This window comes from Ascochyta rabiei, chromosome 14 (genome assembly GCF_004011695.2).
Source record: "Ascochyta rabiei chromosome 14, complete sequence".
NCBI lineage: Eukaryota > Fungi > Ascomycota > Dothideomycetes > Pleosporales > Didymellaceae > Ascochyta > Ascochyta rabiei.
The window spans coordinates 312,227-337,140 of NC_082418.1; the positions used below are offsets into that span (position 1 = coordinate 312,227).

The window sequence follows — 24,914 nt, forward strand, 5'->3', positions numbered from 1 at the left end:
TTTATATATATATACACACATATTTTGTTATTTCAGTTAATGCTGAGCGTTGTACACGCGTCACTAGAGGTATCCAACGCCCGTGAAGTCCAAGATCGACTTCATGTACAGCAAGCGCCGTTGACCAACCTATAATCAAGGCCAACCACAACGCCAATCCCTAGCAACGTGCTAGTCCCTTGCCGAACGCCGTAGTATGCATGCTTTGTTTTAATCCTCTTCACAACACCGTGCGCTAGAGAGTCTAGAACGCATCACGTTCGCGTGCGATCCTGTCCGCCTCGCCCTCGCTAACAATCTTCTTGCCAAGCCACTCGGTCTGGAAGCTGCTGTTCAGCACATGCAGATCCTGAACAATGTCCTTGCAGCACCGGATAATGGCCTCCTTGGGTGTGATTGTGCCGTCCGTCTGGACGCGGAGCTCGAAGGTCGCGAAGAGCGGGTGGGGAACTTTGTACGCGGAGAAGACGATGTGGTCGTACTTAAGCAGGCGCTGGGAGAGGAGGTTGCCGAGTGTGTGGTCTTCTTTGTTGAATGTGAAGATGGCAGTGTTGGGAACACCTGGGGTGAGTGGTTAGCACAAGTTGCATAGGAGTGCTCAGTAGGCTTACGGGTCTCTTCCTTGTACTCAACTTTCTGCTGACCGTCGTCCAGCAGAAAGAGCTCGAATCTAAGTGGCACATCGTCAGAACTGAACAGCACTGAAAATGAACAAAACTGTGCGATCTTTGGCTTTGTTGATCCGCCTCGTCATCGGGTCGTTCTTTCTCCATGTTGCATCCACCGACGCCATTCTCAGAAGCTAATTACGTAGCTTTGGAATTTTTTCGTAAAGGTCGATTTCAGACGGTACTTGGGGATGCCTTTGCAGGCTTCGACGTTGGGAGAGCCAGCCCAAGTGCCTCTTGCGCCTGCTTCATCTGACACAAAGCAGTCGCGCGCTCCCCAAGCGTAACAGGCGCATAGAGTAGTGGGGTACGCCCCGGGCTGCAAGCAGTATGCGCGCCGCTCCTGGCCATGATTTTGTTTGAACTCGCCGCCGTACGAACTCTTGAGGACGACCGACTGGTATGCAATCAATAAAGAAACTCCCTGAACGTACCTGTCTGGCGCGTTCATATTGTTAATAGTACGCTCTTTCTATACACTACGATTGAAGGTAGCAGGGCCGGGAATACTGAGGTGTTTTCAGCAAAGAATCGACAGTCGAACGTAGATTGGTATGGCGCAAGTCGAGACTAGTGTGGAAGGTGGTGGACAATGAAAGCGCGGAGCTGATGTCTGGGGATTGTGCCTGTCCTCACCGCCCTGTTAAAACCTCGCTTAGTTAGAACCGCGTCTCCACCGCAATGTCCATCACAGTCAAGCGCGAACATTGTATGTTTGCAAAATGTAAACTTGGATTGCCGTCTGTCAAAGAAGCCACAATATCCAGACCCTTGCAGGTCTCTCTCTAGAATCAGCTTCCACCGAGCTATGCACTTGTCGCCAGAAAGCTCCATGCAAACGCACCCTTTCCTCCTTAACAATTTCATATGCCTTGCTTTCACTCTCTTGTCGCCAGCTGCTCTTCCCTTTACATCTTGGAAGCACCTGGACCCTCCACAACGTAACAGTCTCCATCGAATCTACGGCTGGTCAGATGGTAAGCCTGGACACAATAGAGAACGGCTTGACTTACGGGTTCGCACAATTTGAGGCGTCGGGTGAGTTGTGAGATAGTGAAGTGCAAGGATCGTTGACGTTTGTCTCGAAGGCGGTGGTGTATAAATGGGCTTGCTTCGTTTCGATGGAACAGAGTCTGAGTTTTGATGCGAGAGGTCATCCAGTCTTCTATCACCAAGTGAGGGAAGACAGCAGTGGAATTGAAAATCCAAAACAGGTTCGACGAGCATAAGGTACTAAGGATAGGGTGAGAGAGGTCCTTGGAGTTGTGCCAGTAAGGTAAACCAGCACGTCGTAAAGAAAATGACTGTCAGTTCGGGATTCAAGCAGTTGTGCGGTCAGAAATGGCGCCTATTTCCTATCCCTGGAGCTAATTAATGGCTGTCGACTAAGCATCAGCGGGCAAAGGCATCCGACCTCAGGTAATAATGGTTGAGGTCTAACTGTTCGAGTCGACTGAGCAGTGTAGGTATAACTGTATAGAGGCCTCATTCCAAGATGACAAAGAGGTGAGGGTTGTCTTGTAACGGTCAGACAGGGAGAGGCCGTAACAGCCTGTCGTAGGGCAAAACGTACGTTTAGTAGCTAACATGAGTCGCGTCCAAGTTATAGCACGTCTGAGAGATTCTGCGTGAAGTTTTTACATCTTATAATCGTAATCTATAGCCTTGCCTTGGCCTTGCTGTCCTCCTCTTCTTGAGCCTTTACCTTCAGCAGGCGTCTCAAAATCTTTCCTGTCGTCGATTTTGGGATCTAAACAGGTTGTTAGATGTATCAAATTGAGTACGATAGAAGCGCACTTACCTCATCAACGAATCGCACGCCACCTCTCAGCTTCTTGTGGTGCGCAACCTTTGCACCCAGCCAATCGACAATCTCTTTCGCCTCCTTCTCCCCCTTGCCCAGACCGTCCTTGGGTACAACATACGCCCTTGGGATTTCACTCGCTTGATCCTTGTCGTACACACCTATGACAGCCACATCTGTGATGTTTGGATGAGATACCAGTATACCCTCAAGCTCTGCAGGCGGCACCTGGAAGCCCTTGTACTTGATGAGCTCCTTGACACGATCGGTGATGTAGAAGTTGCCGTCCTTGTCCTGGTAGCCGACATCACCCGTCTTGAAGTAGCCGTCTGAGGTCAAAGCGTTCGCAGTGCCTTCAGGGTTGTTCAGGTACCCCTTGAACACGTTCGGCCCCTTGATCCAAAGCTCACCAACTTCACCCGTGGGCAGCTCCTTCTCCTCAGGCGACATATATTTCGCTGTCTGGAATGGAAGAAGCGTGCCAACTGACCCAATAGTCTTGTTCCAGTCCTCCCAAGGCTGGGTGTGGGTAGTGGGACTTGTCTCCGAAAGGCCGTATCCTTGCTTGATAGGTATGCCAAGTCTCTTATTCACTGCATCCACTAGTTCTCTTGTCAATGGAGCAGCTCCAGAGTTCATCATGCGTATTGTGCTTAGATCGTACTTCTCCACCACTGGGTGCTTGCCGAGAAGTAGGACAACAGGCGGGACAACGTATGCGAACGTGATCTTGAGCTCTTGGATGAACCGGCAAAAGTCTTCAAGATCGAATTTGGGCATCACAACCAGTTGAAGGCCAGAGTGCAGACTCTGATGAATCATGCACGTGAGACCTGCTGTCGTCAGTGTGAGTTCAGGAGACAAAACAAGAGCGCGTACCGTAGATGTGGAAGAAAGGTAGGAAAGCCAACAATTTGTCTCCTTCGCCAGTAGGTCCCCCACTAGGCTTTAGATTGCCTGCCTCGGCGACCTTAAGCATTATTGTATTCGCGACAATGTTGCGATGCGTCAGCATGACACCCTTTGGGTGACCAGTGGTTCCAGACGAGTACACCAAAAAGGCAAGGTCTTCTGCAGGGTTCTTTGCCTTCGTACGTCGCCATTTGGCCGATCCTATGGTATTGACGATGCTGGTGAAGTGTTTAACTCTGTACGACGGATCTTTCTGGTCGCCCATAATGATGACTTTGTCAAGAGGGATACCGACTTGCTTTGCTGCTTCTTGCGCATTTTTGACGTACGGCAGCTGGGTTACGACAGCCTTCGCACCCGAGTCCTTCAATTGGAAAGCAAGCTCTTCGACTGTATAATTAGGGTTGGCAGGGCTCAGAACGCCCCCCGCCCAGTGGCACCCCCATGTTATTGCTGGTGTGTCAATACAGTTCGGTGTGTAGAGTGCTAGAACATCATTCTTCTGCCAGTCCCATAGCCCCTTGAGGCCCTTACCGAATTCGATAGCTGTGTTCCTTACTTGAGCATATGTGTATGAGCGCTTGGTGTATGGATCAAAGTAGATTACTGATCGCAGTAGTCAGTGATCAAGCTGGAGCGAAACATGATCTCACTGTCGCGTGCTTACCTTTGTCGTCAGCAAAGCCCTTATCTTTCCTTTCGAACAGAAATTCCCAAAGGTCAACATCGGGAAGTGGTAGACTGGGAAACTGAGATTCGAAAGGCATGATGAGAGCTGGAGCTGAAATCTGCCTAAATTAGGGAGGAGTGAAGAGTACACCAGAAAGAAGAGCAAGAAGGTCAGAGGATATGGCGGCAGTTACGCCCGTGACGCCAGACTCCAGCGCGGAATGCCGTATCGCGGCTAGCTAGGGCACAGACGTGTGCGGAGAACCGGGGGTCCTTCAACCCCAACCGCGGCTTTTTTTGTTTTGATCGCTAGCGCATCATTGCTCCGAGGTCAACGGCCGTCGATCGCTTTGTAATTCTTGTATCCTCCCGGTGCATTCCTGTCCATCCAATATACCGTGTTTCCATGATAGCTGGAAGTGGGTCCTTCATCTTGAGAGTTGATTATACACACCTACATCTACGCCGGGGATTCAAGAAGAATACGTAACAATGCCTGGATGGGAAGAAGCGACCGCAGTACAGAAGGTGTCGAACAACACATATTCGTGCGTATTGCACGATGATTGGAGCATTGGCAGTGGTACGTTCGAGTTTCTTGTGGACGCTGTATCGATGACAGGTTGCTAAGTGGCCTTGCAGTACCAAATGGCGGGTACGTGACCGGCTGTATTCTCGGGGTTGTCAAGACACACTTCAGCACATCACTTGCAAAGCAGAACCAGCCACACACCATCGCTTTGCACGTGGAGTTTTTACGACGGACCCAGGCTGGACCTGCCCTTTTCAAGGTCGAAGATGTCAAACTTGGCCGACAGACGTCGATTGTGCATGTGAGCATGGAGCAGGAAGGCCGCCAGGAAATTGTGGCGTATGTGACAAATTCAAACATAACTGCAGAGGAGGGTTTCACCTTCGACACGCAGCACGAGCTTTCGCCGCAGCCTCCTACCGTTGATCTGGCGAAGCTGGAAACAAACTCAGATGCGAACTGGATGTGGTCAGAGGTTCCGTTTGCAAAGTTTCGCAAAGCGACAGCGCAAGTCAGATTCTTTCTGCCTCGAGCTGGTTCAGTGCGACCAAACATCGTCGATGAGTGGCTATGCTGGTCGAACGGAACAAACTTCACAAACACCTCCGTTGGATTCGTAGCAGATATGTTCCCTCAAATTGTCGAAAACCTCAAGAACACAGAGAAAGCATTCTGGTACCCGACCCTACTCCTAAACCTGGACATTAAGAAATCATTGCCCGCTGAAGGAGTCAAATGGCTCAACGTCCGGGCAGAACTGAAGCAGGTCAAGAACGGAAGGATGGACCTGGGGATTTGGGTTCGCGATGCAGCTGGCGAATTGGTTGCTTTGAGTAACCATGTTGGTTTTGTGTTGGATGCGTCAAGAAACACGGCTGCGAGGAGAAAGCCGGAAGCAAAGATATAGTGCAGCGCAAGTAGACGTCCTATCAGTTCTGCATCGTTATTGCCGTCACAACAAGTCCAATAAACCATGCACCAGCCTGCTGCGTACCATGCCCGAACTGGGGGTCGGGCGCTGTTATCTCCACCAACGTGTTCGCAGGCGGGAAAAGTTTGAAGTTCGCGCACGTGACTGCTTACAGCTAGCGCGCTTGGCAGGCGCACCACGCCCACAGCCGAGCCCAAATTATCATCGCACTTTCGAACTTGCAACTAACCATCGACAACAGCCACCATGCCGAAGGACGTCAAGCAGAAGTCTGGCATCATTGCCGGCATCAACGCTGGCCACAGTACGTCTTACCGCACGCCGCGCACCGAAACCCCCAGATCGACACCGCGAAAATTATCGAGCAAGGCAGATAATGGAGGCTAACGAACTGCACAGAGGTCACCCCCAGGACTCCTGCCGCCAGGATCTCCAGGAGGAAGGGTTTCCTTTCCAAGCGCACCGCTTTCGTCAGGGAGATCACCCGTGAGGTCGCCGGGTACGTTCACATGCAATTGAGGGCGGAAAGAATGCGGGCTGCACACGTGCAGAGCCTGCAGCCGCCTCCAATACCACCACCACCAAAGGCTCCGTGCTAACAATTACCCCAGTCTTGCCCCCTACGAGAAGCGCGTCATCGAACTCCTCCGTAACTCCAAGGACAAGCGTGCCCGCCGTCTTGCGAAGAAGAGGGTACGTCCCCCACCGTAGTCGACCGCCTACGCCAGCACCCCACCACTACGAGCATGCACTAACACCGCACAGCTCGGTACCTTCGGTCGCGCGAAGAGAAAGGTTGACGAGATGACCAAGGTTATCGCCGAGTCGAGGCGTGCTGGTCACTAAACGGGTTCATGATTTTCGGATGAAGCAAAGCATGGGCACCACTTTTCCGGTTCTTTCTGGGTGTTAGGTCTTTCTTCCGGCGGATCGACTACGACTTCGGTACGATGGTCAACGTCACAACATACCAAGAAGATGACACATGATCGGAGTATGGCGACGGACAAACAAGCATGGTTCGCGTACCTAGCAGTGTCACAAAATCATGAAATGTGACGATCGGTTCACGCCAACGTCTTGGTGCACCATGGCTGTGATGAGGTGAACTAACAGCAGCTGCACGTCATTGTATCGAGAGTTTCGCGTCGAAACCTTAGCATGGATGTCAAATTCCAACTCATGCCTTTTCCAATGGCTGAAGTATGGGCCGAGAAATGCTTATATTGAACGCGCCTTGCTCGAAACACTGAGGCTGCTTCTAGCCTGCTCTCCTTGTGGGTAAAGCTGGAAGTGGAGGCGCCTACATACCCTTTGCTATGTCCTGCTTTGTCAATTCAACTGATTCATCAATCTCTATACATGTTCTACTTGCTCGACCTTACTCATTTAGTTCGTGGTGCTTGTTCATGGGACTGGCAACACATGTTTGACAATCGGTATTGGAGTCGTGTTTCCGCAGATGGTTTCAATGCATAAGTACATCACCTCCTCGGACCTTGAATCTCACAACCCATATCAAGAGTAGGTCAAAGAGGAGCGACTCTTCCATCTTAGACTACCACCGTCTCTCTCGTCCTTCGCAGGGTGAGGTGCAGCGTACCGCACGCCTTCCTGAGCTGGTGCTTGCAGCCGTCGTGTAGTCGTTGCGCTTGATGTTCTCAGGATCGCACATCGTGGTGTGGGGAATGGTGGTTTTGCGACTTGGAGGCGAGGTCTTGGCGATCTTGTTAGTGGTTATTGCGAGGATGAGTAGGAGGGTAATTCATGGGCAGTGGTAGACTGAAAGAGGATAGGGGTGCTGTGACAGGGGTTACGAACAGTGCTGAAGTCACGCAGTGAATGGACCTCTTGGATGAGGTTGAGTTCTTTGATTCTTATTACTGGTTTGGACAACGCGATTCGTGTGTCAAACCGGGCGTGGTCACTATGTCACGCCAAACACATGCCACGGCAGCGAAATCGCGGTCCTTGCTCTCCACTTAATTGAGAAGACGTTGCTGCCTTGACTTGTGGTCGTGAACAACATGCTAGCCGGTGTATATGTGGGCAGATATTCTCGATTAACACAGTGAAGGCCGTTGCCACAGACGGACACGGTATTCTCAATAGTGTCAGTGCATATCAACCATCTAAGACAAGTTTGTTGTAGCCCAGCAAACATCTCCGTAAAGGAGATATCTAACGGTCGCTCCCCCGGCTCCTTCTGTAGCTGAATGGGCTCTCGGTATCACTACCTTCACAGAAGGACATACGGTCGTTTGAGACAAAATCCTCCATGTGTACTACACACCTGAGTCCTTACCATTGAAACACTTCTGTAGCGTGTAAAAGAGATAGTTGCACGATATCTAACAAAGAACTAAACTATGGCGTAACCACACACGTCTTTATACTATCTACAAAACAGTAAAATGTTACAATAAAGCTCACAGTCTGATACTAAGGCGTAGTGCGTAGATAATTGACGAGATCGATACTCCAGACTCCCAGCGAGTATCTCCTCATGAACAGACACCACCTTCTTTCCATCGTAATCTAAAACCCAGCACACTTTGTCAGGCCCAGCATTGTAGAGCCACTCTGCCACACCCACCGATCGTGAAAAGCACTGTGTCACTACACGCTTCACCACGTATTTATAAAAAAAAAACCCCTACTACCTCTCTTATTCCACGAAACCACAAGCACAGCATACTACAACACAACACAATCAAAATATTACATATATACACACACACACACACACACACACACACACACACACACACACACGAAAAAAATGTGCCTAAAAACCGACGAGTACATCCACTACCTACACTGCCCCATCGCTCCAGGGCACACCATCCCCAAGGATGCCTGCAACCACTACTCAGTAGGACTGAACATGTGCACCGCAGACCCAACGGGTAAGACAGTGTTCGACTTCAAAAAAATGGAGCATGGGGGCGTGGTACCTGATCGGTGTAAGTTTTGTAAGCAGGGGAATAATATTGATGAGGCGTGGAAGTTTGGGGAGAGTTGGGCGGGGAGGGAGGAGTTTCGGAAGAAAGCGTGAGGAAGCGAGGGATAGGAGAAGGGGGAGGAAGCGGATAGGGTGGTTTGGTGAGAACGGTGGTATGATTGCGCGGGAGGGTAGGTTTGTGTAGAATGTTTTCAGCAGGTCTGGGAAATTGGGTGGTACTGGATGAACCGAACTGCATTCATCGTAGTAGATTAAAGCTGAGCACGGAGTTCCATCTGCTGGTCCAGAAAACTGCCCACTGTATCCTCCATGCTTCTCCACTTCAGCCCCAACGTTCCCTCGGCTCTGGCCGTATCCACTCTCGGCGGCTCCTCGAAAGGACCTTGCAGCTTCACGTCGAAGCTGGGGTATTTCTCCCGCGCAAACTCAGCGACTTGTCCCCACGTCCAGTTTTGCTTCGGGCCGGCAGTGAGCATGAATTCCTCCACGTCTGACTTCTTTCCTACCTGCACGTCTAGAGCTTTCAGGTGGGCGGCCGCAACGTCTCGTACGTCGACGCTGGTCATGGGGATGAAGGGCTTGGGTGAGTGCAGGCAGCCCCAGAGCATGGCGTTTGTGCCGTCGAGTGCATCCGCTGACGTTTGAGTCAGGTTGCGGCCGAAAACGAATGACGGGTGGAGGGTGATGGTGTGGAAAGAAGGGTTGTTAGCGGACGCCCATTCGAGCGATGCGCGGTGTGCGAGAATCTTGGAGGCGTGGTACTTCATGCCGCCAGAGGCCACAGGGTCGTCTGGGAAGGACATCTTCGGGTCGACGGAAATGGAGCGGTTGAGTCCTTCTTGGAGGTTGTCAGATCTAGAGGCGCGGGAGTGAAGAAGGTACTTACCTTTGACATTGAACTTCCCAGTAGTCATCGCTTCCAAAGGGATCAGCGCAAGCAAAGAAGAAACAAGGATGACCCTCTTGATCGTGTCGACCTTATTTGCAGCGTCCAGGAGGGCGATGGTGCCTTGCACTGCTGGCTGCAGATAGTCTGTCTCGAAGTCAGAGCCTGTCCCAGGCATGGGTGAGGCGAGATGAAAGACATAGGTCACGTCTTCAAGCGCCTTGCCAAATCCGTCTGGGCTGGCGAAGTCTGAGATGACGGTGAAGTCAACGCTTGTCGCATGCCCAGAGAATAGCTTGCGTAAGTTGTCGATCTGCACCTCCTTGCGTACGCTGAGACGGACTCTGAAGCCGGCTGCGAGCGCTTGACTGACGACGTGCGCGCCAATGAAGCCAGTTGCGCCGGTGACGAAGATGAGGGGTGGAGACATAGTGTGAATTTATATGCAGTGTCTTGAAGTTGAGATGCGAGGAAGCTCTTGATGAAGTATGTTCGAGTTCTGAGCAGATGTGTGGTTCTTATTTAAATCAGGCATTTTGAGTTTGTGCACGCCTTGGTAAGCTGGAGGACTGTCGTCAGAGGGAGTAAGATGATTATTAAATCTGACATGCAGTGCGTCGAGCTGAGGCATATGTGAAATGCTCCTGTACACTGTGTTTCAGCTTGGATTTGGCATATGGTGGCTCAACTATACCCCGAGTGTCCTGATGTGGCTCCAAGCGCGATCCTCAGGAATAGTAATCAGCGAAGCAACAGCGCTTTCTTGTAGCGCATACATGCTCAACATACTAAAGTTGAGTAATCAGCAATTTTGACGGAGGAACATACGCCCTACCCAGTAATCTTTGCAGCACGCTGCAGCGCCAGTCGGCCTCTGTGTATCACCGTAGTCGAGGTATAACAAGACTGCGATGCCCGTTCTGGCGGTGCAAACAACAACCACGCCTACCTTTGATCCAGACTCGGACACAACTCCTCAACGACCATCGCAGAATCATGCCTCTTTGGCTGATATTCCACCCTGAGGGCACATTTGAAGACGATGCCACTAAAGAAGCCCTCTCCACCGACATCACCAAAATGTACACAGGCATCGGTCTTCCCGCTTTTTACGTTGTTGCCAACTTCATCAAGATGCCTGGGAACACCATGTGGGTGGGCGGCAAGAAGCTGAGCAAAGAGAAGCCGTTTGTTCGAATCGCGATCGAACACATTGCCGTGACGCTTCCGAACGAAGACGAGGTCTACAAGAAGACGGCCAACGCCGTGGATGCTGTTCTAAAGCCTCACGTCGCTGACAAAGGATACGATTGGGAGTTTCACATCGACGAGACCGAGAGGAGGTTGTGGAAGATCAACGGCTTGTTTCCTCCGGCTTGGAAGAGCGAGGACGAGAAGGCGTGGGTGAAGGAGAACCGGGCGGTGCGTCTAGGGAGGGAGAATCTCTGAGACGTCGATGGCACTGCAAGGAGAGGAAGATGAGAGGGAGATGACAGACATTGCCAATAGTGGGAGAGGGTAGACATTGCACATTGCAAATCGAGGCAAATGACAGACACACTGCAAGTCAGGTAATTGAGCAAGTGACGGCCCAAGTGTGATGAGTACAGACCAAGTCGAGGAGTGTGATTGGTGTGCATGCTGGAGGATTGTGCAGGACGTGGTTGGGTGGTTGGGTGGTTGGGTGGTGAGGGCGCGGGCGCGGGATTGGCGCTGGAAGTGAGGCGGGCACAGGCTGCTAGGGCGGCTACTCTTGAGCGGCGTGCATTGCACATGCGGGCGGCGTATTTGGTGCTGCCACCGACAACCCAACGTGACTGTGACGACGTGCGGCTCATGCGGGCACTTTGGACAGCCGTTCTTCCCTTTCTTTGCTGGAGCGGGCCGCCGAAGTAAACCGCCCGCCATGGACAGCAGCAATTCACGCGCCTCGCCCACGCCGCCCGCGCCGCCCACGCCGACGGCACCCACCAAGGCAGAGGCCATGTCGACGTCGACGTTGCGGGCGGCGCGCGGCCATACACCGACGGCCAGCCGGTCTGCCTCGCGGCTCGTCAAGGCAGAGATGACGGCGCAGAGCCCCGCGCGGGCGGCGAGCAGCAACAGCCTCAAGCAGAAGACGGCGGCCAAGGTGGACGAGCCGCCGCGGGCGAGCAAAGCAGACGAGGTGGGCTTGGATGCTGCACACATACGGCAGACGAGGAGCACGACTGACACGGCACAGCAGCTCAAGGCCCTGAAGGCCGAGTTTGACAGTTTGCGCTCGCATCTCACGTGCAAGGTCTGCGACCGCCTCCTGTACCAGCCATACACGATAGCATGCGGCCACACGTACTGCTACACGGTGAGTGTCTTGGTGCCTTGGTGCCTTTGTGCTTTACTGCCTTGGTGCTTTACTGCCTTAGTGCTTTACTGCCTTAGTGCTTTACTGCCTTACTTCTTTACTGCCTTATTGCTTTACTGCCTTACTGCTTTACTGCCATACTTCTGCACTCCTGTACTTGGACAATGACTAACAGACCCCAGTGTCTCTGCACCTGGTTCACCGAGAACAAGCAGAACAAGCAGAAGCTGACATGTCCCGACTGCCGCGTGGTGGTCCAGCACCTGCCTGCGCCCGCTTATGTCGTAAGTGCAGCCGCTCAGCAGTGCCCGCAGAAGATCGCTGACATAGCGCCAGATCAGAGACATGACCGCCGTCTTCATCGCCCGCGCCGACCTCCTACCGCCTGGCGAAACCATCCAAGACCACAGGAAGTGGCAGCAAGACGACGCCAATGCCGTGCAAAAGGACCGCGACAACACCGACCCACGTACCGGCGGGCTATTCAAGGGCCTGTTCAATGCACATGCGCACCCCCTGCGCCCATCGCTCCACATCGTCCGCGACCAGGAGGACGGCGTCGATCGCTGTCCCATCTGCACGTGGGAGCTCGAGGACGGCGCCTGCACGCAGTGTGGCCTGGTCTTTGACGAGACGGGCGAGGTCTCGTGGGACAACAGCTTCACAGGCTTCAGTGACATGGACGACATGTCTGAGCAGGACGCCGACGACCTCGATGCCGCCATGGGCCTGGAAGAAGGCGATTTCGAGGGCTTTGGCGACTCAATGGACGGCTGGCAAGACTACCTCGGCGATCCAGGCGCTGGTTTCGTCATGCGCCGCTTCCTCCAACACAACAACTCCGGCCCACGCCGCCACATGTCTCACAGCGAGGCCGGCAGCAGACGCTCGTACTCTCAGAGCATCGTCTCGGACGTCTACGGCGACGAAATGGACACGGTCGAGGAGGAAGAGGAAGAAGAGGACTCCGAGATGAACGACTTTATCGACGACGAAGCTCCGGAGCCCTCGCCTTCGGCCAGCGGTGCCTCCTCCACGCCCGGTCAGACACCCCAACCCACAGCAACCCGGCCACGGCTCCAAGCAAGAGCACGTCCTATAGTGGAGGAATCCGAGACCAGCTCAGCCATTTCAAGTGTGGTCGAGGAGGAGGAGGACGAGGAGGCTGAGGAGGAGAACGAGGACGAAGAAGTAGAAGAAGACGCTGGTCCCGTGCGCCGAGGGCAAAGACCGCGAGCCCAAAACCACGTGCTGAACAGGGCCAACGGCTCTCGCTCCAGATTCGCTCGCGTCGTTGCGCCGTCTTCATCAGCGTCTACGGATGCCTCAGCTGACGACCTTGATGAAGATACGCAAGCACTACTACAGGAAGAAGGCTGGATGCGGCAAACGGATGACGATGAGATGGACGAAGAAGATGGAGACAGCGATGGTGGAGCTACGACCGTTGGGTGGGAACCGCTTGCGAATTCAAATGACAGAAGCCGGATGGGCGGTTCTCTAACACCTACTGCAGATCGTCCTCGGCCTAGTGCCCCTATCCGCCCCCCCTCGCGAGTGGGTAATGTCCGAGCGCTCGATGCCTCTCGTGGCCTCCGACGAAGATCCTCTGTTCTGTCGAATTCACCGGCTCACTACGAGGACGGCGAAGCCGATGACGATGACTCCGATCAAGACGGCGACCTCGACATGGCAATGCACGCTCTTCGTAATCGTCGCTCACAGCAGATGATGCGCAATGGGCCAGTCTTCCAAAGCGCACCGGCTCGGTTCATTCCCCAGGGAGGCAACGCTGCCAACGACGCAGACACCGACGACAACTCTGACAACTCGCAAGCTGGCCTCGGCCGTGGCGCGGCACGTACCCAACGGCGCGAATACGATCCGCGTATCAGCTGGATGTTCGCTGCACACCAAGCTGCGTTGCAACAGCACCAAACGGGTGGCAACTTGATAGATATTGAATCTCGCTCCATCACACCACTGAATCGACCGCCTACGTCCAACCGCAACCGTCAAAGCCCAGCGCCAGCCTCCTTCTCCCCCTTCCTACCTCCAGCACGACTGCGTACCCCACTGATGGACAACTCCAATATCGGCCTGTCCTCACGTGTTATGGCATCGCCAAACAGGCGAAGTGCCATGTCCCCTGCCCTCCCGTCCGCAGGTGTCCTGGAGAGCGCATCTCGAAGTGATCGTACATCTTCTACCAGCTCGGCAGGCAACGACTCTGTTGTCCTAACGCCTGGCACATCAACACCTAATTCGTTGTATTCCATTGACCAGACAGTGCGTACGCATGCCGTGGCAGCTATGGATATGATTGATCGTCCTCAAAGCCGCGTCAGTGCCCGTCCCCCATCAGCAGCAGGCCGCAGAGGATCCACCAATTTCTCGCCAGTCTATCAGACCTTTCCACCTCCCAATATGGGTCTACATGCTCCGGCATCTGCAGCACCTGCTCGTCCAGCCAACCCATGGGCTGCGTATGTATCGCGGACCATCAGAGCCCGGAACTCTCGTTTGGGACTTCGGGAGCAATCGTCAACAGCCACGCTGAGGCCCACTAGCTCCCGTGCTAACATCCGTGAGAACGCAGCTCCCGCCCCGGCCATGAGGACTCAAGCCTCACGAATTGGTTTGCGCCCACAGCCTTCGGTGCGTCGACTGAGTGCACAGCCGTCCACGAGGGCTCTTCGAGCTCCACCATCGCCTGGTCCCAATGGACCATTGGCCGGCCAGCCAATGGCGCGGGTGCCAATCGGATTAACACAAGACGATGTGACCGCTCGCGCTCGCGAGCTCCGCAACAATAGAGAGCAGGCTCTTGGTCTCTCCAATAATGTGCCGGCGCGTACCAATCCATTTCAGTCAGGGTTCCGCCGACCAAGCAACGCTGGGAACATGCCCCCAATGGTACAAGCCCAAAGCGGATCGCAACATGTTCGGAGCAATTCCAATGAGTCCACGGGGTCAGTCAATTCCGCTGGCACTGCTCACGACGTCTCCACAGGCCCATCACTAGGACGACGCAGGAGTAATCGTAACATGATGAACGTTCCACCACCTGGTGTTCTACCTCCTTCGCAGGCCTTTACTTCTCCGGTAACTGCGTATACCAACAACGCATACCATTTACGACAGGGTAACCAAATCGGTCCCTTGGCGGCATTCGAGCCACCAGTACAGAACAACCACAACAGGACAGCTAATCCTGTGGCCACTGGCCAGCTTATCTGACGAGTGACCCGGAGCTGTTGTCAACACGTTTCAAGTTATCACCTTTCTTTGATCATCGATAGGGTCTGGTTTTTGGAAGATATCTTTGGAGCGGGCGCATCGTTTGTGGGGGTATGATTACGACTTCTGTCTTTGAGCGGCATCAAAACGGACATATCGGTTTCTTGTGCATTGTTTGGCGTCCTTGACCTGCACTATACCACACTCTTGAGCGAGTTTCATGTAAGACCAGTGCAGAGCTAGAGTAGCTCAGAAACTCAGTTGTTTTCGGCGTTGCAAAAGACTGTGCTATAATTCATACACTGTTTGCTGTAGGATACACATTGCTGATATACGCGAGCACACGCGGTGTCACGTTATGGCGCAATGTGCTCTGAACGATTCGCGTTGGCGTCGTCGCCTCGCTAACACCGATAAGATAACGAAACTCCGCAGACGACCGAGGTCTTGCTCACCCATCAACTCACCCAAGCTCTCTTTTCTCCTCAGACCGCTGCATCCATTTCATTTCAAGGTTTTGCTATCGATTGCACACATCTCGATCGCAATCCAAAATGGCCAAACCCGAACAGCCTGACACCGCCGGCAAAGAGTGGGCAGGTGCAACCGCCACAAAGTTCGACAAGTACGCCGACCCGTTGAATTGCGCACGCACGCCTTGCACCACAAAAAAACTGGACCGAGATTGACGCAGTGACGACAGCAAAGCGTACAGCGAATACTTCGATCCGTGTCAAGAGGCCGCCGACAAGAGCATACGCTGCTTGAAGCGCAATGGCGGGGAGCGCGCCATGTGTTCTGATTTCTTCCAGTGAGTGACGGGAACCAGTTACCACGTTCTGAGCGAATGACGGCTGATGATTGGTACAGGGCGTATAGGGATTGCAAGCAGCAATGGGTACGTCGAACCCCCGTCCATTCTACTCTACGGATTCTACGCGCGCGACGAGAGGACGGACGGTCACTGACACGATGTAGATGGAGGCGCGCAAGGAGGCGAGGAAGAACAAGCCTTGGTTTAGCTAAGCGGGAGCTTGGTTTGAGTTTGGGTTGAAGAGATGTATATTTCCCCACTCTGCGGTGCATGGGTTGGCGTTTGGCGTTGCATATTTGGGATCAAAAGGTGGATGTTGATTATACGATAGTTAGTTGGGCTTTGGGAGACACCGGAGGAGCTACAGTCCCTTTGTGTTTGCGGGGTTGGCATCGGAGACTACAATCTATGATTGTGGAGCAATAATCGACAGGGAAACGTTGTACAAGCCCATCACGAGGCTGACTCGCCAAGATGCCTCTTCTGCCTGGCAGAGCAGCTACAAATCCGCGGGAAGGCAACAGCCACCGCCGACGCATCTTATCAACTGTTGATTATTGTTTTCTGTTTGTTTATGATGACACCTCAATACACTCGCCTGCAAGCGCCATCTGCCACGGGGCTGCAGAGCACTACTACAGCACCACAGGATGATGACTATGAGCTCGAGAGTGGACCTTGACCGTCTCACTGAACACCGTAATTGCTACCCTCAGTACCCTTTCGAGTCTTCATTACATCTTTTACAACCATCTTCCCTAGTCTGCATCGCATCGTACGAAATGCACCTGTCTAAACTCTTGTACTTATTGTGCAATGTCTTTGCATAAGCCCTCACCATCCCTCAAGTCCAGTACCTACTCACTCCATCAGCTACTGGCAATTGGAACTAACTCATCACCAGGGACGATGGGGCTTTAATCCGACGAGTCGACTGGTCACCCGAACCCACTGTCCCGGATGATTTACATAAAAGCGTCCCTCCTAAGCCAGCGCCAGCCAAGTCAGCCAAACCTGCTTCAGGAATACCAGTAAGACCAGCACCAGCCTGGCCAGGAAAGCCAGCCCAGCCACCAGCCCAAGCCACTCCCAAGATCAGCCCGGCTCCGGCTGGCAAGCCCGTCGTCTGGCCAGCCGTCAAAATTCTCTACGTGACAACCGCGTTCGACACGTGTGGCATATTCGTGGACTGCGATGAGCCGGGCGTGGACGTTGAGCGTCTGGGGGCCCGCGCCGTGACCATCACCCATGCAGCTCACGCAGCGCCGACCCCAGCACACACGCCTGCTCTTGTGCGCAGAGATGTGCGCACGTGCACTGCTTCTGCAGCCAAGGTTACCATCAAGCACCTCGACTATCCGAGTGCGCCGGATCTGTTACAGGGGCCAATGGCGCAAAGGTCAGGCACAATGTTTTTGATTACAAGTCCCACGAGCTCTTGGATTACAAAGTGAAGAACTTGGAGAAAAAGCCTGCTAGCTACAAGGGATATGTCTCAGAACATATCGTCAAGGTCAGTTTGTTGATTCGTTGGCGAATTCTGGGACTAACAAATCCAGCTCCAAACAATGAAGTTGTTCATTGACTACGCGGTTAAGCAAGAGTCGAAGCTCAAGGCCTTTTTCGAAAACTTGTGGAACAAGGACTTTGTTGCTGCGGATATAGCGAGTCGGCCCAACAAACCTCAGATTCCCATGGGCACCCGAAGCACTATAAATGACCTGGTCTTCGAAGCCCTCGGCTCTAACCTTAACTGAGGAGACTTTGTGATTTGCGAAGCGGAAACCAATGGATACAAGGCTAGGATCTGAGACACCTAGTCTCCCATGGACAGCGGTGATTACAAAAAGGTTGTCGTTAGTGCTACCAAGAGAGAAGTGGGTTCCAACGTGTATCTGAGCCCGCTCAGAAGTTTACGCTCTCCATATCTCCGTCGGCTGTACCAGTGCTAACCCTGTCGCAGACACTCGCTGTCTTCGAGTATATGAATGAGGCTGAAGTGAGAAAGCGTCTACAGGCCTCTGTCAAGAACGTCGGCATAGAACTCAAGAACGTCGAGCACCTCGCCAAGGAGAAAACTGACCTCGCGAAGCTGTGGGATGCATCTATCAAGGATCACCTCACCAAGGTAGAAGCCGAGGCGAAGAAATGGCTGGGAGCTTGTATCATTACCGAAACCGAGATAGGAATCACCAAGATGATAACAACTCTTGAAAAACTGGAAGCCGATCTGAAGAAAAAGGAGACCGGCAAAGACAAGGCCGCCATTGAGAAGAAAGCAAATGAAGCTTCCGAAAAACTCGACAAGGAAATCAAGATTGCTGAGGATGCTGTGGTAACGCAAGAAACCGTTGTCAAGAAGGCAGAAACAGACCTCGAAGCGAAGAAAGACGTATCCACTAGAAATAGAACCGAGCTGGAAGATGCGGAAGCCGAGCTCACCGCCATCGTCAAGCAGATTGCTACTGAGAAGGACAAGAAGAAACTGGCGGGTCTCAACAAGAAAAAGACGACACTGGAGGGTCAGATCACTAAAATCAAGGCTGAAAAGAGCACAGCAGATACCGCCAGGACAAAGGCACAGAGAGAGCGCGTCAAAACTAGGAAAGCACTGTTGAAGAAGAAGAAGAAGAAGAAGAAGAAGAAGAAGAAGAAGAAGAAGAAGAAGAAGAAGAAGAAGAAGAAGAAGAAGAAGAAGAAGAAGAAGAAGAAGAAGAAGAAGAAGGCCGTTGACAGAAAGCAGAGGGAGAAGTGGTCTTTGGGATCAGAGGGGCTTGCAAAAGTCATTACTGGTCTCAAAGAGGACCAGAAGGTTGTGGCAAACTTCAAAAAAGCTGCTGGTACTGTAGCTATGCCCAAACCCGTCTGATTCCTGGAGGGTAAGTATCTGTTTGGTTCGTGTAGTGTTAGAATTGATTGTGTGTGTCGATCTGAGTTGGACGGAATGATGTGCAATATAATTGAGTGATGTACGATGTTAGGTACGATGTGATAAGAGAGGTGCTTGGTGCAGTGTTGCTGCACCAAGATTGGATGTGGTTATACTGTGAAGAGTGATATGTTCCATGTCGTCTTGCTCTCAGTAATCTATGTGATCTTTTATATGTGTGAGCGAGTTCTGTGTTCGTGAGGAGAGGAAGGATCAACCTCCTTGATCATTCCAGTCAATACTACGTTGCACGGTTGCCTCGCATTCTGGTCAACACCAGATGACGCTGTGCATACCCCTCCAGGGTAGCGTGCATGTGACAGGATGAGAATAGGAGGCGGTGGCATAAGGCGAGGTAGGTATAGCGCACAGAGTAACGCCTAAAGCAAGATCTGTAGCTAAGGTTTAGCTATTAGGCTGCGTTTCTCTAGCAGTTAGAGTTGTTGTCTATTAGATAGCATTTGACTTAGCTAACAACTGTCAGGACACGGCTCTGCCTACCGTGCCAAGCATGCCTAAAAGGTATCAATGATCACTCAGATAAGTGATCCAAGGCCAGGACAGTACTTGTTGCCATCCTAGGTCAGAGGTGGACGCTGCCACATGCCCGGCCTGACACTGGTTATAGTACTAGGGTAGGAGTTAATTGCATAGGATTGCTATAGCGCTAATAACATCTAAGCACACCCTTGCTTCAAGCAATACGAAGGTTTAGCTAGCGCGTAGAGCCTACTCTATTTTTGTTTGTATTAAGCACTGATGCTCTATTCATGGACATTAGCTGCCTGTATTGCAGATCGCACAAATAGTAGATTTAGCAATCTTTGTGTTAAACAGCTAGGATAAAACGAGGCTTCCTGTATCTAAGCAACGTACCAGCAGATTAGTAGTTAGGTGGGTGACCACTAGCGAATACCCGCTGTCGTATGTTTTTGCTTGATCTTTGCTTCCACGTGAATAATCTTTCATTGGAAAACTAATAACATCTTTTTATATGCGTTTCTTTGGCAAAAAGGTATAGTGACGACAATCTTCCCGTACTTCGATCTTTTAGATCAGATAACTTGCATGGAGATTTTTTTTTAGTTTCAATGCCTTTTAACTCCATGCTTTGCATAACCAAAGCTTTGGCAGACTCACTGGTTATTGAGCTTCGATCTTTGGTTCGGTTTAGGGCCCACATAAACCTATCCTCAACGTAACCACCAAACCTCCGACTTCAAATTACACGTAAGGTTCAGCAGTATTAGCTCCATTAAGGGCTCTCGCGCGTGTTGCTTTGGGTCGGGGTTCAGATCGCCCGAAGAACACTAAATTCGTCCCGCACTGCCCTTGACCTTCTGCACCTGCTGCGTCCGGCATTAGTCCATGGTTATCACTAGTCTCTGCTCCTGAACAAAGGGTTTGGGTCGTTGAGAAAAGTGCTACCCAGGTAACTTTATTTGGTCCCCTTATATAAATTGTATTTAACAGCATAGGCTACAACTAATTCACATCTCATATTCTCAACAACATTTTCTAGCCACCCAATATGGCCTCAGCTACTATAAACCAACAGCCCTTTCGATTTCTGGATCTACCGGCAGAGCTGCGTTGCTGTGTATACGAGAACATCGAATTTCCTACTACCTGGCACGTCCTAGATAGAACACAAGCCCTTATTAACAAAACAAACTGGCCAGTTCCTCCGAAACCCCAGGTCTACGACTCTCGTGTAACCCTTATCAGACCATACACTCAACTCGCAATTAAACTCCTAGCAACTTGTCACCTTATAAAGAAAGAGGCTTGCCTAATTCTTAAACGCAAGATAGAGCACTGCCAATCTCAGCCTGTGCGATATCTTGTAGACTACAGTGCAGCATAGGCACTTCTTAATCCATCAAGTGCACTAAGAAGCTGTCTTGATGTAGCGGATGAGGGTATCAGCCAAAGCGGGAACAGAGCAGTTAGGGACTTTCTTTACATCTGTGCCCTGTCCCTCTCTCGAACTCGTCAAACACAGAACGGAACACACAACGGAACAAACAACGGCTTGCAAGGCGTACAAGCTATTGAGATGACAATAACCCACGATGATAAAGTTGTGTATAACAGAGAAATTATACGAGTTTTCATGTGGCTTATTGGGTTTGAGAACTACAGTTCGACTCGACTTGTAGTTATATGCAGATCTCCGCTTCCAAGAACACAATCGCTTGGCGATACAGATGTGAGCGGTTTTGAGGACCTGTTACTACAAGAGATTCCAAGAGAGCAGGGAATCGACAATCAGGCTAGCTTGGTTCGCGGTGTTTTTGTAAGGCCGCTCAATGAAGAAGCCTTCAAAAAGCATGTAGAGGGCTTAGAGTTTTACTAGAGGCCGACCAGAGGCAAATTGACTCTGTGGGTAATGCAGCTTTTATTAAATTTGATAGTTTGTATGAGTATTATTTTATTGTCAAAATCCCAGTACCCTAAATAATAACAAAAGTCCATACTGGGCCCCCCTCACAAACCGTCGACGCAGCGCTTTCTCTCTGCTTCAATTGCAGCTCGAACCGCGTTTACCTACACAACCATTGTTAGCACCTATAGTAATTAGGTTTTCTGGTCGACTAAAGTGCAAAAGATGAGACCAATGCCAAGGCCATCTATGCTCACAAACAGGACTGCGCGCCTCAACGAGGCACAGGTCGCAGCATCCTTATGGAGCCTTGCGGCTTGAGCAGCTGCCTAAACTGTCTCCTCGGCGGCGAGGAGCTCTGCGGCGAGCGAGACGAGGCGCAAACGGCCAGAATAACGCCCTAGCCTATTAATCACGTGATGTTAGTACAAATACTCAAACGATATATTACGACGTTACAGCTGGAGCATTGGCCAAGCGACAAAACATAATCTCGATGAGCCTAAGGGATGTCGAGGTCAACCGTATCAAGAGTATGGGCCCTATTAGAGGTCCAACTTAGGGGTACGCTAATATTGAAGCCTGTGAGCCATGTCTAGAAGATGGGACGATTAACGAGATGATCCGAGGCATCGGTATTCGAGTGTATATGAATCATGTGCAAGAATATGCAGGTCAAAGGCGAGGTTTTGAACTTTGGAAATCGCTGTTGATGTATCTTGTTGGAGCAATGTATAACAAGGCAGCTAGAACAAAAAGAAATCGCTTCATAACCACAGTGTGGCTAAGAACGTATAACGCGATAGTATCAAACGCTTGTACGACAGGCTACTTTAAGCCACTTCCAGTATCTGGAATGCGAGATAGAGGAACACAGAAGGTACCATGATAGACAGTATACTAACATTGTGGTGGTGGATGGTGGCGGTGGCGGTGTGGTGCCTATGGGTAGAAATTCAGCATGGTATCCTACTTGCGGTCTGATCAGGGATGCGAAGTGTCACACACTGTTGCTGCTGCTGCTGCTGCTGCTGCCGCTGCTGTAGTGGTAGAGGTGGTGGTGGCGGCGGCAGCGGTCTTGACTTGTTTGTGATACGAACCCGGAGAGAGGCGGCGCAGAATTACTGTCTACACACTATGCTATGTTCTTTCCACAGTACTTCACAAACTTGCAAGATCACACGTGGAAATCTGACATAGCGCGTGCTCTTTCCGATCTGCAATTTCAAAATAGCAAGTCCATCCCTAAAAACGTTGAACTTCGTCTGGATCAAAATTACGCCAGCGAGTCGTGGCAAGCACAACCAGGGCAAGGCTTTTGTCGCCACAAAGTGCTTTAAACATACGCAAATTACGCATCGCAGCACCTCTAAGCTGAAGATCCTCGATACGGTGCAAGTGGACAATACCTGTAAGCTTAATCTTCTCTTCGTAAGCAGTGCTCAGCCAGTTCGCTATCTCTTTCAAGATATCAGTATCGGATCTGTAGGTATCATCAAAGCCGGGCGTAGTACCGAACACCAACTTTTTATAGTTAGAGAAAGGTCGATTTCTATCGATTTTTTATCCTAATATTACGAACATGCCTTCCTAACATCTATTTTCAGTGTCTGTTTTGTAGTGCAGGCGTTGGAACAGGCGCGCTAGCTATTGTAAGCTAAACAGAGTGGTTATTATTACGATCCTGTGCTAGGGCACGGCACAAACATAAGTACCAGCTAACTAAGACCCCTAACTCCACCCTAAAGGAACAAACAGTAGAGAAGGACAGGACAGAAAGGGTTGTTACGTAACTGCTTGTTAACAAGCATAATATATATAACTACTTATTAATAAGTATAGTATAATATACTTATCTATAAGCACCTTTATATATTTTATTAGACTAACTCTACTTACTTATTAAAAGTATTATATCTCCTTAGTATATAGTTAGTAGAAACATAACCCTTATAGTTTGTGTTTAACCTCATTAATTAAGTTTGTCTTTAGAATTATAACCTACTCTTAAACTAGATAGTCTACTCTATACTATTTAGTACACCCTATCTTTGTAAGCTTTACTTAGTTAATAACCCTAAATAATCTACTAGTACTTATCCCTAAGAACTAATAAAATTAGTGCTTATAGTCTTTAACTAAAGTACAACTTTAATATTTTAAACACCCCTAAGATAAGTACTATTAGATATTATGCTACCTCTAGTAACTCTATATCTAGTATTATTAATATAGATATAACTATTACTACTAGTACTATAAACGTTAATAAGCCTAACCTTTACTACAGAAATTGTAGTAAGCTTAATAACTAGCTTATACAGTAGGACCTCTTCTTTACCTTCTAAGGTAAGAAGGTTTCTAAGGCTAAATATGTAGTCCTTACAGCTATCTACATGTATAGTAAAGTGTTTACCTAGATTAAGCCCTTTATACAGCAGTATTAAGCTAGTAAAGCTATAGATAATGTAGATAAATAGATAAAAGACTTTAACCTACTTAAAGAAAAGATTAAGCTAATCTTTAGAGTCTCTAATAAACTACATATTACTTAATATAATATTTAGAAGATTAGATAGGATAAGTTAGCTGCTAACTACGCTGTAGAGTTTTAGCAGCTTACTGCTAACACTAACTTAAATAACACTACCCTAATTACTATGTTTTAATAAGAATTAAAGCCTAAGGTTAAGAAAGAACTTATGCGCACTAGCGTAAGCACAGAAACCTTTAATAAGCTTATTAATACTACTATTAATATTAACGTCTAACTCTATAAACTTTAGCAAGAACTTTAAGATAACCCTAGAGCCTGTACTACTGTTATTGCTACTAACAGGCTACTACTAAGGAACTAGTAGCGCAATAACTTAAATTTAGGATAGTAAGAAGGGTGTAATTAGCTAAACACTAGTTATTATATCTATAGTAATACGCAGAGTAGATACTATAGACCTAAAGTAATAGACCTCTTAAACCTTGTTTAATATAAAATAATTTAAAAAGTAAGTAATACAACTACAGATATAAAATCTAAGAGAACACTTCTTAAATAAACTATAAAGAAGGAGATTATAATATAAACTATTTCTAAGTAGATATAGTTAAAGCTATAATAGAAGCTATAGAAGTCTAGAAATACTTTTAAGCCTAGTAATAGGTATAACACACCTAATAAACTAGATTAAAATATTATCTAAGCTCTATTAGTCCTAACTAAGTCTCTAAAGAGAATAGAAGTTGTAGAATAGAAGAAATACACAAATTTTGTAATAAAAACCTTATAGTTAGGAGTAACCTATTATTTATTACACTAGCGCATCTTAGACTAGATACATTACTAGCGAATATACAGTATCTAAGATTAGTAAGCCTATACTACTAGCAGCGCTAGTGTAATAAATTATTCTAAACTAACTTTTTAACACCTTGCTTGCAATCGTGCTAAAACGCGTTTTTTAAGGTTTTTTCTCTAATACTAGAATAAACCTAGTAAGACTAAGTGTAAATAAAAACTATAAGATTATAATACTCTAAGTATAAGAGTACTAAAAATAAAATCTAAAACACTAAGTGTTTTACTAAGGGGTGATCTAAAACCAGATCTAGCCCTATCCGAAACCAGATCTAGGCCTGTCTAAAAAACCAGATCTAGGCCTATCTAAAACTAGATCTAGGCCTATCTAAAACTAGATCTAGGCCTATCTAAAACTAGATCTAGGCCTATCTAAAACTAGATCTAGGTCTACCTAAAACTAGATCTAGGCCTATCTAAAACCAGATCTAGGTCTACCTAAAACTAGATCTAGGCCTATCTAAAAACTAGATCTAGGC

The 24,914-nt window shown here is 49.6% G+C and overlaps 10 protein-coding genes across 10 annotated transcripts, besides 23 other annotated features; 7 read left to right on the forward strand and 3 right to left on the reverse strand.

Moving 5' to 3' along the window:
• Positions 1 to 244: 244 nt before the first annotated feature.
• On the reverse strand, positions 245 to 1,119 carry EKO05_0008052 (DNA-directed RNA polymerase II core subunit; the record flags this gene model as incomplete). Its single annotated transcript, XM_038941391.1, has 3 exons — positions 245 to 561; positions 612 to 670; positions 854 to 1,119. The coding sequence occupies 3 exons, from the start codon at positions 1,117 to 1,119 to the stop codon at positions 245 to 247; spliced, it is 642 nt and encodes a 213-aa protein (XP_038796522.1).
• A 1,206-nt stretch (positions 1,120 to 2,325) lies between these two features.
• Positions 2,326 to 4,151, reverse strand: EKO05_0008053 (uncharacterized protein; the record flags this gene model as incomplete). Its single annotated transcript, XM_059637189.1, has 4 exons — positions 2,326 to 2,418; positions 2,470 to 3,305; positions 3,352 to 3,990; positions 4,052 to 4,151. 4 exons carry the CDS (start codon positions 4,149 to 4,151, stop codon positions 2,326 to 2,328), a joined length of 1,668 nt encoding a protein of 555 aa, XP_059493172.1.
• Positions 4,152 to 4,545: 394 nt separating this feature from the next.
• Positions 4,546 to 5,492, forward strand: EKO05_0008054 (uncharacterized protein; the record flags this gene model as incomplete). The annotated part of the gene is made up of 2 exons (XM_038941406.1): positions 4,546 to 4,636; positions 4,696 to 5,492. The coding sequence occupies 2 exons, from the start codon at positions 4,546 to 4,548 to the stop codon at positions 5,490 to 5,492; spliced, it is 888 nt and encodes a 295-aa protein (XP_038796524.1).
• Positions 5,493 to 5,762: 270 nt separating this feature from the next.
• EKO05_0008055 (ribosomal protein L36) lies at positions 5,763 to 6,362 on the forward strand (the record flags this gene model as incomplete). Its single annotated transcript, XM_038941264.1, has 4 exons — positions 5,763 to 5,820; positions 5,916 to 6,015; positions 6,128 to 6,209; positions 6,282 to 6,362. 4 exons carry the CDS (start codon positions 5,763 to 5,765, stop codon positions 6,360 to 6,362), a joined length of 321 nt encoding a protein of 106 aa, XP_038796525.1.
• Positions 5,830 to 5,868: a tandem repeat.
• A 1,836-nt stretch (positions 6,363 to 8,198) lies between the features above and the next one.
• Positions 8,199 to 8,229: a tandem repeat.
• An 18-nt stretch (positions 8,230 to 8,247) lies between these two features.
• Positions 8,248 to 8,291: a tandem repeat.
• Positions 8,292 to 8,732: 441 nt separating this feature from the next.
• Positions 8,733 to 9,797, reverse strand: EKO05_0008056 (uncharacterized protein; the record flags this gene model as incomplete). Its single annotated transcript, XM_038941324.1, has 2 exons — positions 8,733 to 9,319; positions 9,368 to 9,797. 2 exons carry the CDS (start codon positions 9,795 to 9,797, stop codon positions 8,733 to 8,735), a joined length of 1,017 nt encoding a protein of 338 aa, XP_038796526.1.
• A 566-nt stretch (positions 9,798 to 10,363) lies between these two features.
• EKO05_0008057 (uncharacterized protein) lies at positions 10,364 to 10,816 on the forward strand (the record flags this gene model as incomplete). Its single annotated transcript, XM_038946438.1, has 1 exon — positions 10,364 to 10,816. The coding sequence occupies one exon, from the start codon at positions 10,364 to 10,366 to the stop codon at positions 10,814 to 10,816; it is 453 nt and encodes a 150-aa protein (XP_038796527.1).
• A 212-nt stretch (positions 10,817 to 11,028) lies between these two features.
• Positions 11,029 to 11,056: a tandem repeat.
• Positions 11,057 to 11,273: 217 nt separating this feature from the next.
• Positions 11,274 to 14,951, forward strand: EKO05_0008058 (E3 ubiquitin ligase; the record flags this gene model as incomplete). Its single annotated transcript, XM_038941330.1, has 3 exons — positions 11,274 to 11,711; positions 11,894 to 11,995; positions 12,048 to 14,951. 3 exons carry the CDS (start codon positions 11,274 to 11,276, stop codon positions 14,949 to 14,951), a joined length of 3,444 nt encoding a protein of 1,147 aa, XP_038796528.1.
• Positions 11,290 to 11,330: a tandem repeat.
• Positions 11,741 to 11,847: a tandem repeat.
• A 554-nt stretch (positions 14,952 to 15,505) lies between the features above and the next one.
• EKO05_0008059 (Mitochondrial copper homeostasis protein) lies at positions 15,506 to 15,977 on the forward strand (the record flags this gene model as incomplete). The annotated part of the gene is made up of 4 exons (XM_059637190.1): positions 15,506 to 15,576; positions 15,655 to 15,762; positions 15,822 to 15,849; positions 15,930 to 15,977. 4 exons carry the CDS (start codon positions 15,506 to 15,508, stop codon positions 15,975 to 15,977), a joined length of 255 nt encoding a protein of 84 aa, XP_059493173.1.
• A 438-nt stretch (positions 15,978 to 16,415) lies between these two features.
• EKO05_0008060 (uncharacterized protein) lies at positions 16,416 to 17,219 on the forward strand (the record flags this gene model as incomplete). The annotated part of the gene is made up of 2 exons (XM_059637191.1): positions 16,416 to 16,540; positions 16,670 to 17,219. 2 exons carry the CDS (start codon positions 16,416 to 16,418, stop codon positions 17,217 to 17,219), a joined length of 675 nt encoding a protein of 224 aa, XP_059493174.1.
• A 530-nt stretch (positions 17,220 to 17,749) lies between these two features.
• EKO05_0008061 (uncharacterized protein) lies at positions 17,750 to 18,634 on the forward strand (the record flags this gene model as incomplete). Its single annotated transcript, XM_038941482.2, has 1 exon — positions 17,750 to 18,634. One exon carries the CDS (start codon positions 17,750 to 17,752, stop codon positions 18,632 to 18,634), a length of 885 nt encoding a protein of 294 aa, XP_038796531.2.
• Positions 18,382 to 18,490: a tandem repeat.
• Positions 18,635 to 19,176: 542 nt separating the features above from the next.
• Positions 19,177 to 19,304: a dispersed repeat.
• A 2,684-nt stretch (positions 19,305 to 21,988) lies between these two features.
• Positions 21,989 to 22,021: a tandem repeat.
• A 70-nt stretch (positions 22,022 to 22,091) lies between these two features.
• Positions 22,092 to 22,123: a tandem repeat.
• A 472-nt stretch (positions 22,124 to 22,595) lies between these two features.
• Positions 22,596 to 22,751: a dispersed repeat.
• Positions 22,752 to 24,060: a mobile genetic element.
• Positions 22,971 to 22,979: an inverted repeat.
• Positions 22,971 to 23,019: a mobile genetic element.
• Positions 23,011 to 23,019: an inverted repeat.
• Positions 23,258 to 23,267: an inverted repeat.
• Positions 23,258 to 23,337: a mobile genetic element.
• Positions 23,328 to 23,337: an inverted repeat.
• Positions 24,054 to 24,057: a direct repeat.
• Positions 24,058 to 24,816: a long terminal repeat.
• Positions 24,058 to 24,914: part of a mobile genetic element that runs on past the window's edge.
• Positions 24,060 to 24,670: a dispersed repeat.
• Positions 24,676 to 24,914: part of a mobile genetic element that runs on past the window's edge.